We start from the raw sequence: 14,913 nt of genomic DNA, 5'->3' as shown, positions 1-14,913 counted from the left end.
AACAGACACAATGGGACAGAGAGACAAATACATACACGTAATGACACATGGACACAATGACACAGACACAATGAGACACCACCATAGATACAGACACAATAGAGACAGGTGAAATGACACAGACGAAGACACATGCACACCCCCAGGGAGACACACAGACAGATGCAGACACACTGGCCGTGCAGCTACATCTGTGCACGTGTGTGCATGTAGCAGTGTGCGTGCGCGTGTGTTGGTCAATGTGTATGTTTGTATGTGTGCGTGTGTTCCTCTTGCGCGTGTTTGTATAAATATATCAGCAAATTCGTTTTCGTTGGCCCTCAGTTAATGGGGGAAATTCAACGTTATTATGGAAGGGGTCGAATCTCCATTAGACGGAGACTATTGACTTCCAACAAATCAGTACTCATATTACTGACCTGGCAGAGATGATGCTGATGATAGCACAGTTGACCCCTGTCCAGGATATGATCTCGTGACTTGCCCAGTTGAATTAACAGGTCTATGTGATGTGTGTCTGTGTCTTTGTGTCCCCAATTTTCCATTTTCACATGCGTGTCCCTGTTTATGTCCCAGTGCTTCCCTGTCCCCATGTGTCCCCCCACGTGTCCCCCCACGTGTCCCCCCATGTGTCCTCGTGAATCGACCCACCTGTACTGGCCCTCGATGTTCCCGATCTCCCAGAGTCCAATCCACGACAGGGCTGAATCTCCTCTGCCCACCTGAAAATCAACAAAATCACCACCACCAACTTCAACATCGACGCCATTGACCGTTACAACACAAAAGCTCTGGCATCATCAACCAGGCACGGAAGCCATCCGATATTTCTACGACGTGTCACAATTCTGGCATTTCGAGGGGCAGAGAGGTACGCCCGATCAACATGTTCATTTTCCCGTGCATCCCTGCGTATCCTCACATGTTCCCGCGAGCCCCTGTGTATTCCCACTCATATCCGGGCATCCCCGTGCGTGCCCGCGTATCCCCGTCCTTCCCAGCATGTTTCATTTGTCCCCGGGTGTTGCAAAAGTGTCCCGCCCGAGTCCCCGTGAGTCCCCGCTAGTCCCTGCACGTCCCCGCGCATCTCAGTCATACCAGGCCGGACAAGTACGCCTGCTCGGCCACGCTGTGCACGGATGCGAGCATGGCTCCGTCGGAGAGGCAGTTCTCCAATGCGGAGTGGAAGTCCGTGCGCTCTGTGTCGTTGTAGAGGTAGCACACGTTACGGAACTTGCGCCAGCCTGGACTGAAGCCACACTCGGGGGCTGCGGGCAAAGAGACACACACACACACGCACTCACTCATAGACTAAGACACAGGTGCCCCGTACACACAATGATCCCTCTGCCACTGCGTAGCCTTGATCAGGGTGTTGAGGCCGATCTTATTAGCGAGCGTCAATGAAAGCCGGCACGGCGCACAAGAAGGTGATGATTGTTTTTACACACTGCACCAAATACTCATTTATGATTGAGTTGAGCTCGAGGAGGGACCATGACCAGTTTGGATACCACTCACCACCGATGTTAGTTGTGGCCAGTGTTCAAAACTCAGGTGTTTGGGTTTGTACCATGTTGCGTTTAACTACTATGCCACAGAGACACAAACATACACACACACCCTCCAAAATACCACCCACCCCACCCTTCCCCTTTGATCCAACGTGGACTTTTGTGCCGTCAGCGAGCACCCATCAAGGACAGGACAACACACGAGCAAGCGGTGTGGCCGGGGCCCCACTCCTGGCCACCTTGTCACCATGCGTGCACCCATGCCCTAGCTCATCTCTTGCGTGACTCGAGCATTCGCACGCCTGCCCCTGTGCCTGCGCGTTGGTCTGCATGCCTCCCCCCCCCCCCGTCATTCCAGCCCCCCCCCCCCGGTGTCTCCCAGCGTCTCCCGAGCGGTGCTCACCGGGCTGGTCGGGTGGGAAAGTGGGCGGCACCACAGGCTGAATGAAGCGCGGGATGCGGCAGACCCAGTCGCGCACGGCGTCGCAGTTGAGGTCGTTCCAGTAGGAGGATCTGCCCCACGACACCGACACCTCCACGCAGTCCTCCACGCTCTGCGCGTTGTTAGGCTCCCCCGGCCCCCAGTTGATGTGGTCCACGGGCGTCTCGTCCGACCACTCCATCTCTGGGGGCGGGGGGAGAGTGAGGGCGCACAACGGGGACAGGGAGACAAGGGGGGGCAAGAGCACTCCATGAATATCATGGGGGGGGGGTCCTTTCAGCGCAGGGCAGGAAACCACAGCGGTACCCGTGAGCTGCTGGGTCGGGTTTTCAGCCGCCCATGATGAGATTAAACCACGCTCTAATGTGTGGCAAGCTGATGGTCTCAGCCTGGTGACTACTGGTTGCACACACAAAAGTAACATTAAGTTTGGTGCGTGAAAACGTTATATTATAAATTCAAAATTCTAGCACCTATACAGTGTAGAGGTGCTCGAAGTAGTTCTGCAATCTCTGCTTTCACGGGCTGTTCTCCGACCCACTTGGGTTATGCATTGCTCAGTTAAAAACTCCAAATGGACATTTCACTGACAGCACAACTTGAATAAATTTGGAGGGAAAAGACAAATACAATACTATTCTTGGTTCTTTCGGTAAAGTCACGTAGATGGAAAAAAAAAATCTCACGACGTTTCGATTAAATCGAAATACAATACTTTTGTATATATGCGTTAGAGTTGTTGCACTCTGTATCTCCCTGCCGTGATTTCGAGGTGTGCTGTGCGTTGTTCGGCACGGTATCCCACTTTTCGCTCCACGTGCTCAGTGCCAAAAAAACACGCGCTACAACCCTAAGCAATAGAGCCAAGATGATTATATATGTATTTTTTTACAAATCCATATTTCTACTTTGACAAAATCCACATCAGATGACGAGCAAGCGGGCAAGCGGTGAACATCCCCCTGCCCACCTCCGGTGAGGCCCAACGCGTGGAGGCCAATCCAGAGATATCGCCCGGCCGACAGCCCGGCCACGTAGGCCTCTTCGTCAGCGCTGTGGAAGCTCGCCAGCTCGGCGCCCTTCAGCTGGCAGTCGTGCCGCGCCTCGTGCCAGTTCATTCGCTGGGACGGCCGCCCCCCGTTTATCTGCAGGAGAAGAGCAGGCAGGGGCGGCACGGACAACAAGAGGTCAGAGCGGAGCAGCACGGGGGGTGAGAGATCGGAGAGAGAAGAGGCGTACCAGGGTCAGAGGTTAGAGAGGGGCGAAGCACTGGGGCTGGAGATTGGACAGGGACGGTACCAAGGTTGTAGGTCAAAGTTGGGTGGCACAGGTTCAGAGGTCAGGGAGAGGGTTGAGAGGCTTGAGGATGGAGGGGGGTGGGGAAAACATACGTGTGCGTGTACCTGTCCGTTTGCGTTCATGTGCATGTGCTGCGCCGCCACGCCCCCGCACCTGGTAGCAGTGGTGCAGGGAGGTGGAGCCAACCCAGCCCAGGTCGGTGCGGCACGACCCCCCGGGTGGGGTGGGCTGCGGGGGGGCTGGGGTGTGGCCGGATCGCGGACGCTCGCACACGGAGCGGAGACGCGAGTCGCACGGCTCCGACTGCCACAGCCCGCCGCCCGAGGTCCCGGCCTCCATGGTCACGCACGTCCCCGCCTGCGTGTCTGCACGGGGGACAGGCCGCGGAGACAAAGGAGGGACCAGCGTCGATTCGGAAGAATAGACTTCAGGAGGAGGTGGGACCGGAGGGGCGTCGGAGAATGGTGCATTACAAAGACAGTGAATGTGTCGCCGAGCCTCTGTGCCTCTGTGTCACCTTGGCAGTCGTACGCGTGTCCTCGTCTCACTGTGGTCCCATCTCCCGTTGTCCAGTCTCCCCATATCCCCATCTCACCATGTCCCCCCATGTCCCTGTGGCCCCATGCCCCGTGTCCCCCATCTCTGTGTCCCCCATGTCTCTGCATCCCCCCCATGTCTCTGCATCCCCCCATGTCTACGTGTTTCCCCGTGTTCACGTGTGTCCCGTGTGTCCACGTCCCCGTGTCCACATGCTTACCCATGTCCCAGTGTCCCACTGTGCGTCCCCATGTCTCCATGTCCCCGTGTCGCTATGCCCATGTCCCCCATCTCCTTGTGGCTCCTCCTGTGTCCCCAGGCAGGCATCTTACCGGGCATGTTGCGCCCCCAATGAGTGTAAGTGACGGCCATGCCGTTGTCCCAGATGAAGTCGACCCCGCCCTGGTCGTTGGGTCGCGCCGCCATGCCGAGCCACCAGCGCCCGCTCTCGCTGCCCAGCACGGCCGTCAGAAACGACTGCTCGTAGCTGCACAGGTGCACGCGCGCAACACGCACGTGTATACACGTGTACGCACGTGTACACAAACACTCGTGTACGCACACACGTGTACGGATAGGTACAGATGCGCATGTGTAGTATTCCCTGAATGAGACCGACACTTCGTAGAGGCCACACGCTTTTATTCCGATAACACTAGTCCTCAGGACTCACTGGGGAAACAGTCCCACACACACAACCTAGGGAGGTACAGCCTCCGGCTCTATTCTCATTTCTCTCCTTCCCTAGCCTCCAGCTACTCTGTTACTCTCTTCCCTAGCCTACAGCTACTCAGCTACTCTCTTCCCTAGCCTACAGCTACTCAGCCCACTCAGTTCCAGCGGGGCGGCATCCTTGAGGCTTGGGGGTCCAGGATCTCCGGCTCTCCTCCTTCAGCTTCTCCTCCGATCGACCCCTCCGCTCTCCGGGAGCCGTCTTATATATCCCCTCTCTCTGAGGGGCGGGGGTGTCTCGGGCCCTGGCTCTCGCCAGCCCCCTCCCCTCAGAGCCGTTCCAACCACCTCTCGTCCCTGTCAATCCGGGCCGATCCAGACCAGTACGTACCTCTCCCCTAGCTTGTGTGACCTGTGTGACCTGTGTCAACCTTGGTGTCAACCTTGACCACCACATCACCCCCCCCCCTATACAGCACGCAGCCGTCCCGGCTGCATCACTATCCACATCCCAACCCTAACTCGCGAACCAGGAATTCTGAACACGACAATGACAATGCGTGAGCCTCAACACAACAATAACAACAACAGAACAACAACAACACAACTATCCCCGATAATTTACCCCAACCCCCCTGTACACAAGAACACCCCGGACACACCACACCAACGAACAAGGTGACTCGAACACCCAGGCCCCGTGAGGAGGCAGTGTGTCTGCGACAGGTCTCAGGAGAACCTGAGACCCTTCGAACGAGTCCGTGTGGCGGGTCCATCGCCAGAAGCCAGCGTTCCTTGCGGAGGGTCAGGAGGGGCCAGATGACGGGCGTCCGGCACATTTCGAGGCCCCGGGGACACAGCCCGCGAGCCGTCTTCCTGCTGGACAGGCGGCCGGCTCGCTTCCCGCTCCTCTGGCGAGACCACCCTAGGTGGACTCACACCTGCAGCATCCGAAAGAGTGGCAGGGGGTTTTGGAACAACAAGGGGGTCACGAGGCCCCTCCCCCAACCTGCCGGACACGTCACGCGGCCGGCCCCTGCGAGATGAAGGTGTGTGAGTGCGTGGTGCGACATAGGGCTTCAGGCGCGAGGGGTGCACGTACCAAGAACGCCGTCCGCACGCGACCCTAACACACTGGTCCCGAACGACCCGAACAATGTCGACCGGCCCCCGCCAGGGCCGCAGCAATTTCGATGACGTCGACAGCGGCACCTGCGGGCAGTGCAGCCACGCCTTATCCCCTACCGCCCATTTATACACCGTAACCCGGCGATCATACAGACGCTCATTGGCCCGTTGCCTTGCCCTGGAATTTTCCTGCGCGGCCACCCTCGCCTCGACCAACTTCCGAATATTGAACTGAGCGTGTTCGGACAGTTTCGAGCGAGAAGCCGCAGACTGGACCCGCAATTGCACCTCCACGGGGGGGTCGACTTCCCTGCCGTACATTAAGTAGAAGGGCGAATAGCCCGTGGCCGCGTGAGGCGCTAACCTATATGCGGCCAGAACTCCGGGAATCTTCAGGTCCCAATCCAACTGTGTGTCGTCTACCTGATGACACAACATAGAGGTAATGGTCTGGTGTAGACGTTCGACCATACCATCGGTCTGCGGGTGGTAGGGGGAAGTCCGGACCTTCTGTGTGCACAAAAGGTCACAAACCTCCCGCAGAAGATTGGACGAAAAGTTCTTTCCCTGGTCGGTTAGCAGCCGTTCCGGGGCACCCTTATCCAGGACGTAGCCCTGGAGAAACGCCTCCGCAATGGCTGCTGCCGACTGGTTGGGGAGGGGCCAGGCCATAGGCCAACGGGTGAAATATTCAACCCCAACCAGCAGGTACTTATTTCCCCGAGCGGTGACAGGGAAGGGACCCAGAATGTCAAGAGCCACCAACTCATTAACCCGGGACACCTGAATGGACTGAAGGGGTGGGCAAGCCGCCCTAGCCGGGTGTTTCCGCCGCGCACACTGTGTGCAACTATTCAAAAGGTCGGCGACATCGCGCGCCATTCCCGGCCAAAAAAAATCCAATTGCAGTGTAGCGAGCGTTTTGTGAATACCTAAATGCAGGACGCGTTCGTGCGCCGCCCACACGGCCCTGCCCCGCAGAGCGGTGGGGACGACGATTCTGTAACGCCCCGAGCTGGTGTCCCATGACATGAGGAGACCCTCCCGCAACCTGACAGTACCTACCCTTTCCTGACAATCTCCCCCTCTCTCCGCACGACGGCGTAACCTGAGGAGGGAATTGTCTTCCATCTGGAACCGTCCCCATTCGTCCAGAGGCAGATCGAGGAGTGAGTCGCGAGCGACCAACACCTGCGAGTCCCCCTCGGCGACAGGTTCCCTATCGACCACCCCTGCTGCCGCTGCCAAGGGAGAAGCCGGAGCGGTACTCGTGGCCGATTTGCATCTCCCCGAGCCCATAAAACACGCGCACCCATCACCCGGAGGAAGGCGTGACAAGCCATCTGCGTTCAAATGTTGTGTCCCCTTCCGGTACACCACCGTGAACGTGTAGTCCTGTAGGACCTCAAGCCAACGTGACAGCTGGCCGGACGGCTGGTCTATTTTCAACGCATACTGTAGCGCGGCGTGATCGGAACGAACCGTAAAATGCCTACCGTACAGGTACGGTCGATATTGTTGAACAAACACGACAATAGCGAGCAGTTCACGGCGGGTGACGCAATAACGTTGCTCTGCCGGAGACAGGACTCTACTGCCGTAGGCAACGACCCGTTCGACCCCGTTGACAACCTGCGAAAGCACCGCGCCGATGCCGGTATTGCTGGCATCGGTTTCCAGGATGAAGGGCAACGTGAAATCGGGATAGCACAAGGGAGGAGCTCGGACAAGGGCATCGCGAAGCGTCCTGAACGCCCTGTCTTCCTCTTCCCCCCAATGGAATTTAGCCCCCTTAGCCGTCAGAGCATGAAGGGGTTTGGCGATCGTCGCAAACCCCTCAACAAACCGGCGGTAATAGGACGCAAAGCCTATAAAGCTGCGGACTTCCCCCACAGACGTGGACGTGGGCCACGACCTTACACAGTCAGTTTTAGCAGGATCGGTGGCTATACCCGTAGAACTGACAACGTGGCCGAGGTACCGCACCGATTCACGCAACAGGAAACATTTCTGAGGCTTAAATTTAAGGTTAGCCGATCGCACTCTGAGAAATACAGCCCGCAGTCTGTCCAGATGTTCCTCAAACGTACGGCTGAAAATAATCACGTCGTCCAGATATATAAGACAAGAGTCCCACTGCAGGCCAGCGAGGACCAGTTCCATCAATCTCTGGAACGTCGCTGGAGCTGAGTGCAATCCCATGGGCAACCGGTTGAACTGATAAAGGCCCTGTGGCGTACGGAACGCGGTCTTAGGTTTGGAAGCGTCATCCAAGGGCAGTTGCCAAAACCCCGACAAAAGGTCCAAGGTTGAAAAATACCGTGCCCCCGCCAAGGCATCGAGCGACTCGTCCATGCGAGGGAGTGGATACGCGTCCGCCAGCGAAACCTTGTTAAGCTTCCGAAAATCCACACAAAACCTCAAACTGCCATCATGTTTTTTTACAAGCACAATGGGCGCACCCCATGGGCTGTTGGAGGGAGCCACAATGTCTGCGGCAAGCATGTCATTCACTGCCAACCGGACATGTTCCTTCTCTGCCGGACTTAATCGGAACGGATTTTGGCGAATGGGAGCGGAATCCCCCGTATCAATGTGGTGTTTCAATAGATTAGTGCACCCAACATCGAATTTGTGTTTGCTAAAAACATCGGGAAAATCACGAAGCAACATGCGCAGCTTGAATCTTTGTGACTCAGAAAGATTTTCAGCCCCTGAACAGAGAGAATCCATCCATGCCTCATCGACACCCACCTGCGTCCCGGACGCCGGCGCCTCACCGACATGAGCTGCAACAGAGTCAGTGTGCAGCGGCAGCGACGCATGTGCAATGACAGCCCCTCGGTGCACGACCTTCGTCCGCAACCCCGCATTCAGCACCTGAATGAAGGGCTGTCCATCTCTAGGCACAAGCGTTTGTGCACCCACCAGGTCCAACCCTCGCTCGGTCGTATTTGAAGGAGACAACAAAACCCCCGACGTAGCGTCTGCCTCCAGTGGTTTGCGTAACTGAAGCGGTATCAGCATCTGCGCACCCGGCGGAATCCGCACGGTTTCAGACGCCATAGCCGGAACAGTCGTGCAAGCTGTGCGCAGCCGGTTTGGTGAGGGCAGAAACGCCATCCGGCGGCCCGAAGGAAGCTCGATGCAGCCTTTTTCAATAAAAATTTTGATGGGCATCCTCCCCAAGAAATCCGTACCCAACAGACAGGGAACGGCCAAGGCATCGGAAACCAAAATGGGACCAGATAATTTAATGTCGCCAATACAAATTTGTGCAGTTATTTGGCCAATGATCCCCAGGGAACCCCCATTTGCCGCAAAGCAAGGGACGGAGAACGGGGTGAGTGCCTGACATCTCTTTGGTAACACGTTGTATATGAGGTCGGAGATTATAGTAGCCGAAGCCCCCGTATCGACCAACAATCGAAATTGAATTCCCTCAATATCCCCGAGAATAGCCGACGAGCCCGTCGCCGCGGCCACGACCCTGTGGGCCAACTCGGACCACTGAACCGCGCGAAGTGGCCCCCGAACATCAGCCCCATTCCGCTCCCTACCCCTCAACGCAACGCGATTTACTGGCGCGCCGATTCGCGGTGTATGAGATGCGGGCAGGGACCGTGTGCGTGAGGTGTCGCGACATGCCTGGGGGTCTTGTGGAGCGGCCGGCGGACGGGCGGACGATGGTGGATGACCCGAAGCCCGGCGCCGGGGTGCTGGGCAACCCGATGCCAGGTGACCCAGCTGGCCACAGTTATAGCACGTGACGCCAGCCCACGCCCGCGGGGATCCGTGTCTCCCCCGGTTTTCCCCTTGGCGAGGCCGGTCGGCCCCCTTCCAACTGGCGGCCCGCTGTGACGCGAAGGCCTGGGCATCCCGGACCTCGTCCACTCTTGCAGCGGCGCACGCAGCCACCTGCCCATCCCGCTGGAGGAGCAACTCTGTGTGCAGGTAATGTGCCGCCCCCAACGAGGAAAGGTTAGCTTCATCTTTGACGTGGATGGCAATCCTCAGTTCCCGAGCCAGCAGCAGCAACTTCTCCAGCACGATGGAGTCCAGGCCCACATCGTCCATTCGAGGGTAGGCTGCTTGAGCCAACGCCATCAGTGCACTCTGATAGGCAAGAGGTGTCTCGTCCGCCTCCCTCCTCCGACTGGCGAAACGATGTCTAGTTTCGGATGGAGGTCCATACACTAAGGCCATCCGATCGAGGGCCTCCTGCAAAGTGGAGCGTTGCCTCCGTGGAATAAGGAGGAACGTGGCCAAGGCCACGTCGTCCAAGGCGGAAGGCAGGGCTCGGAGAGCGATGTCAGCAGACCACCCAGCCGTCTCGGCATTTGCCACGAAACGGCGTGAAAAAGCAGCCCAGTCCCCCCCCTTTGCCGTGAAAACCTGAAGCGAAGGCAAGCGCTGTTGTAGCGCCGGGATGTAGTCCCCCCTCGAAGACAGCAGCGTCCCAAGTGCAGTATATGAAGCATTTTCCGGCGGCAGAATATCAGACGGAATCGGCGGGCACCTACCCGAAAACTCTGCTTCTCCCGATGTAAGGCCGCAGATGGCGGATGTGACGCGGGCCACCTCTGCCCCCTGACCTCCTGGGCGGTTGACGTCATGTCCCCCGGAAGCGGTGACCCCCCCGGCGGAAGTGACGTCATCCCCGGCGGCCGCATCCCCGGCGGAAGTGACGTCTCCCCCTCCGGAGGTGACGTCAAAGTTTTGCGCGGGAATGGCGCGTTTCTCGGCGGGAACCCGTCCCATCCTCCGGCCTGGTACTCCACCCGGCGCTCCCGCTCCCCCCAGCGTGAGCTCGTCGAGGATGGAGGCAGCGGCATGGAGGAGATCGGCCAGCCGGGCATGGGCTGACTAGATCGCCCATCCCGACGTCGGCGGACTCCTGGAGGGCCCCGGAGAACCCGAGCCCGCCCCCGCAGACCCGTCCCCCGGAAATGGCGCTCCCGCCTCCGGCTCAGCGTCTCCCTCGACATCCTTCTCCTGGCCCCTGGTGAGCGTTTTCTGTCTTGTCTCCATGTCGGCGAGGTTCTTTGGCCGCTTCTAACACCAATTGTAGTATTCTTGAATGAGACCGACACTTCGTAGAGGCCACACGCTTTTATTCCGATAACACTAGTCCTCAGGACTCACTGGGGAAACAGTCCCACACACACAACCTAGGGAGGTACAGCCTCCGGCTCTATTCTCATTTCTCTCCTTCCCTAGCCTCCAGCTACTCTGTTACTCTCTTCCCTAGCCTACAGCTACTCAGCTACTCTCTTCCCTAGCCTACAGCTACTCAGCCCACTCAGTTCCAGCGGGGCGGCATCCTTGAGGCTTGGGGGTCCAGGATCTCCGGCTCTCCTCCTTCAGCTTCTCCTCCGATCGACCCCTCCGCTCTCCGGGAGCCGTCTTATATATCCCCTCTCTCTGAGGGGCGGGGGTGTCTCGGGCCCTGGCTCTCGCCAGCCCCCTCCCCTCAGAGCCGTTCCAACCACCTCTCGTCCCTGTCAATCCGGGCCGATCCAGACCGGTACGTACCTCTCCCCTAGCTTGTGTGACCTGTGTGACCTGTGTCAACCTTGGTGTCAACCTTGACCACCACACATGCATTAGCACGCAATCGCCTACGATGGTGAATACACATGTGCCCGTGCGCGCGCACGTGTTTATCTGCGCGTGCGTGTACGCGCTCGCGTGCGTACATGTCGTGTACGTGCACGATGGTGGCGCCGTGGTCGTGGCAGAAGAGTTTCGCGAACCCACGCGCGTACTCAACCTCGTCGAGCAGATAGCACGAGTCCGCGTAGCCCAGCCAGCCCTGGAGACACACGCGGGTACACAGCAGACAACATGAATTTCCTTAGCCAAGCCTCTGCTTGAGACACGGGCACACACGAGGTCACATGGCGATGGTGTTGATGGTGTGGCTGGTGATGGTGCTGGTGGTGCTCATGGTGCTGGTGCCAGTGGTGCTAGTGGCGCTGGTGATGATGGTGCCGATGGTGCTGATGGTGCTGGTGATGATGGTGCTGGTGATGATGTTGCTGATGATGATGGTGCTGATGGTGCTGGTGATGATGGTGCTGGTGATGATGGTCCTGGTGATGATGGTGCTGGTGATGATGGCGCTGGTGATGATGGTGCTGGTGATGATGGCGCTGATGGTGCTGGTGATGATGGTGCTGATGGTGCTGGTGTTGATGGTGCTGGTGATGATAGTGCTGATGGTGCCTGTGTACCTGTGGACAGCCGTCCACGATGGGGGGCACGGAGGGGGCTGGGTAATGATTCTTGGGTTTCTCGCACACAGCAAAGTTCGGCACCGAGCACATCTGGTCATTCCAGCGCCCATCCTGCACGCACACACAGATGTACACACACACACGTGTACACACAAAGACAAAAGACAAAGATCCCCCGTATAGCCTTAACAGACTGTAGGGGGAAGTGCCGTTAGCGAGCACCTATGAAGGTGTATGTGAATATGTGTGTACACACACGTATTCACATACACCTCACCAGGTAATCATTTGAGGCTGCCCACTATACTAGTGCTATACACACACACTCACACACAAGACGACACACACAGGTGCACATGCGTGCACATACACGCGCGTGTGTGTGTTCACGCGTACCGAGGCTCTCATCTCCACACACTGCTGCCTCAGGACGGCGCCTCCGTCTGGCTGGCCCCGGGCCCAGTTCGTGTAGCGCACGTCGCTCCCGTCCGACCACAGGAAGTAGCGGTCGACAGCTAGATCGTTGAGCCCAATCCACAGCGGGCCCGATGCTACGGGGACACGGGGAGACAAGGAGAGGCAGGAAGACAGCAACGAGCTCATTCCAATCCACAGCGGGCCCGATGCTACGGGGACACGGGGAGACAAGGAGAGGCAGGAAGACAGCAACGAGCTCATTCCAATCCACAGCGGACCCGATGCTACGGGGACACGGGGAGACAAGGAGAGGCAGGAAGACAGCAACGAGCTCATTCCAATCCACAGCGGGCCCGATGCTACGGGGACACGGGGAGACAAGGAGAGGCAGGAAGACAGCAACGAGCTCATTCCAATCCACAGCGGGCCCGATGCTACGGGGACACGGGGAGACAAGGAGAGGCAGGAAGACAGCAACGAGCTCATTCCAATCCCACAGTGAGCCCAACACTACAGCATCATGGAGACATGGGGAGACGCGATGACACAGAGAGACATGAGAAGACAGGGAAGAGGTCGATCACACACAGAGATGGGCTCACAGATAGAGAGAGAGAGAGTCTCACCCATGTAGAGGAAGGACTCAAGCCAGGCTTGTTCGGTGAGGGAACCCAGGGAGATGAGTTCAGCGCCCATGGTCAAGCAGGAGCGGCGAGCGGACGCCCAGGACAGGGCCTCGGTTACAGCGTGGTAGCACGAGTTTCCAAACTCGTGCCATTGGGCACTCTCGCACCGTAGCTCTGTTGGCACACACCATCACCGTCATTATCAACATTATCAATATCATCAATGTCAAAATCAATGTCATCAATGTCATCATTATCAATATCAATGTTGTCATCCTCATTATCATCATAACCTTCATCATTATCTCCTTTGTCATCATCATCATCAGGAAAGTCATTTTTCATCCAAAATGCTATTCGATAAATTCTGACAATCTCGGGTTTGCTGCGATTTTTGTTTTACAGTCATTGATATCATTCCGGACATCGTTAACATCGCCGTCTTCCTCAAGATGATCGTTGACTTCACAGTAATCGTTACTACCAATGTCGACATCAACCGCACAGACGTCATCATCGTCACCGAATTATTCACGGTGGTATCAACATCATACTTTTATCAACTCGGCGATCACAGCCGTAATCACCAACAACGTGGACTCAATTATGACCCATGGAATCATCATCACCTTAATCATTGATGACACCATTGTCAAGATCATGATCACAATCAAGGTCATCGGGGAGATTTTGGTGATCTGTAGCATCGTCACTGTTGACACCGTTGAGGATTGGCAGATCATTTACTCTCCCCTGTCCCACTCATGGTGAATCTGGAATTATGATCATAATAAAACTCAAGAGATAGATCCTCATCATCATCATTACATCACCTCCATCAGCAAAGGCGAAGGAATCTGTCCAAGTGCCTTCGTACCTGCGGCGCCAACACCAACAGTCAGGGCCACATGGCAGCTGGAATGTGTGGCTGTGCAGGTGTGTGTGTGTGTGGGGAGTGGGAGTGTCACGGCTAGCGCATTGCGCTACAAACCTGGCGACCCGGGTTCGATTCCCACTCAGGGTTCTGGGCATCCCCTAGGTCGACTCAGCCTCAAATAAGTACCTGGTGCAGTGCGTAAAAATCGCCACTTGGGAGACAAAAGCGGCCAGGCGTGATGCTGGCCACCCATCCCTTCATGTGCCGTATCGGCCTTCATAGGTGTTCACTAACAGCACTCGCCCGAACAGTCTGTTTAGGCTATACGGAGGATATTTGTACAGCTGGGCGTGCAGCCATGGATCTCTATGAGCACGCAGGGCATGCTCGTGTAGCTCTGGCATACGATGCGCACGTAGCACACGATGGGGTGACCACCGTCATCTGGTCCACCCCATTGTGTGCCTTGCTGGCCTTCATTGATGCTCGCTAACAGCACTTGCCCCAACAGTCTGTTAATGCTACACGGGGGATCTTCGCCTTTGTGTGTATGTAGCGGTTAGCATACTGCACTATTAACCTGCACCTCTGATTAGCACGGTTGGCTATGTACGATGCAAAAGAAGTTCCACGTACGTACGTATAACCCAACAACCCCGAGTTTGATTCCCACTCGCAGCCAACATTTGTGATGAATATCTGAACTGGTCCTGGGCCTCCCTGAGGTCGACTCAGCCTTAAATGGACACTGACTGCAGTGTGTAAATATCAACACTCGGGCGACAAAGGCGGCTGGGCATGGTTGCAGCGGCCCCACCGCTCCAGGTGCTTGCGAACAGCACTTGCCCCAACATTCAGTTCTAAAGATGTTTGTCTTTGACGAGCGCGTGTGTGCTGGATGCGCGCGTCACGTTTGGGAGGTGACGCCGTTGCGCGTGGAGCCCGGGTAGAGGCTCTGGCCTGGCCGCCTCAGCACCGTGACCTCCCCACCGTGGTCACTTGACACCACGCCGGCGTGCACGCCCGCCACACACACGGGCGAGTCCTGGTCCACGGAGTCGCACACACGGAGTAATCATGGCCCCGACTGAGCACGCGCGAGCCACAACGCGCGTGTGTCTGCGTATGTCTTGCTTCGTGTGGTGGCAAGGGGACAGCAGTG

General features: G+C 57.1%; 2 protein-coding genes across 2 annotated transcripts in view; both read right to left on the bottom strand.

Moving 5' to 3' along the window:
• The window catches only part of LOC133347630 (macrophage mannose receptor 1-like), a 48,796-nt gene that overhangs the window by 11,140 nt on the left and 22,743 nt on the right, over window positions 1–14,913 (bottom strand). Inside the window, exons 28-39 of the mRNA XM_061560071.1 lie at window positions 14,663–14,796; window positions 13,708–13,751; window positions 12,875–13,048; window positions 12,228–12,382; window positions 11,829–11,942; window positions 11,292–11,407; window positions 4,125–4,279; window positions 3,409–3,620; window positions 2,927–3,101; window positions 1,918–2,139; window positions 1,099–1,268; window positions 652–722 (exon numbers count right to left, since the gene is read on the bottom strand). Coding sequence (XP_061416055.1) covers window positions 652–722; window positions 1,099–1,268; window positions 1,918–2,139; window positions 2,927–3,101; window positions 3,409–3,620; window positions 4,125–4,279; window positions 11,292–11,407; window positions 11,829–11,942; window positions 12,228–12,382; window positions 12,875–13,048; window positions 13,708–13,751; window positions 14,663–14,796 — 1,742 coding nt within the window. The remainder of the gene's footprint in view (window positions 1–651; window positions 723–1,098; window positions 1,269–1,917; window positions 2,140–2,926; window positions 3,102–3,408; window positions 3,621–4,124; window positions 4,280–11,291; window positions 11,408–11,828; window positions 11,943–12,227; window positions 12,383–12,874; window positions 13,049–13,707; window positions 13,752–14,662; window positions 14,797–14,913) is intronic.
• On the bottom strand, window positions 4,286–11,285 carry LOC133347631 (uncharacterized). Its single transcript, XM_061560072.1, has 2 exons — window positions 9,241–11,285; window positions 4,286–5,405 (listed from the first exon to the last, which is right to left on the bottom strand). Exons 1-2 carry the CDS (start codon window positions 10,351–10,353, stop codon window positions 5,400–5,402), a joined length of 1,119 nt encoding a protein of 372 aa, XP_061416056.1. The 5' UTR covers window positions 10,354–11,285; the 3' UTR covers window positions 4,286–5,399.

Source organism: Lethenteron reissneri, chromosome 26 (assembly GCF_015708825.2).
Source record: "Lethenteron reissneri isolate LAM-NWPU_2019-01 chromosome 26, ASM1570882v1, whole genome shotgun sequence".
NCBI lineage: Eukaryota > Metazoa > Chordata > Hyperoartia > Petromyzontiformes > Petromyzontidae > Lethenteron > Lethenteron reissneri.
The sequence above is the reverse complement of the archived record's forward strand: the minus strand, read 5'-3'. Positions and strand labels throughout refer to the sequence as shown.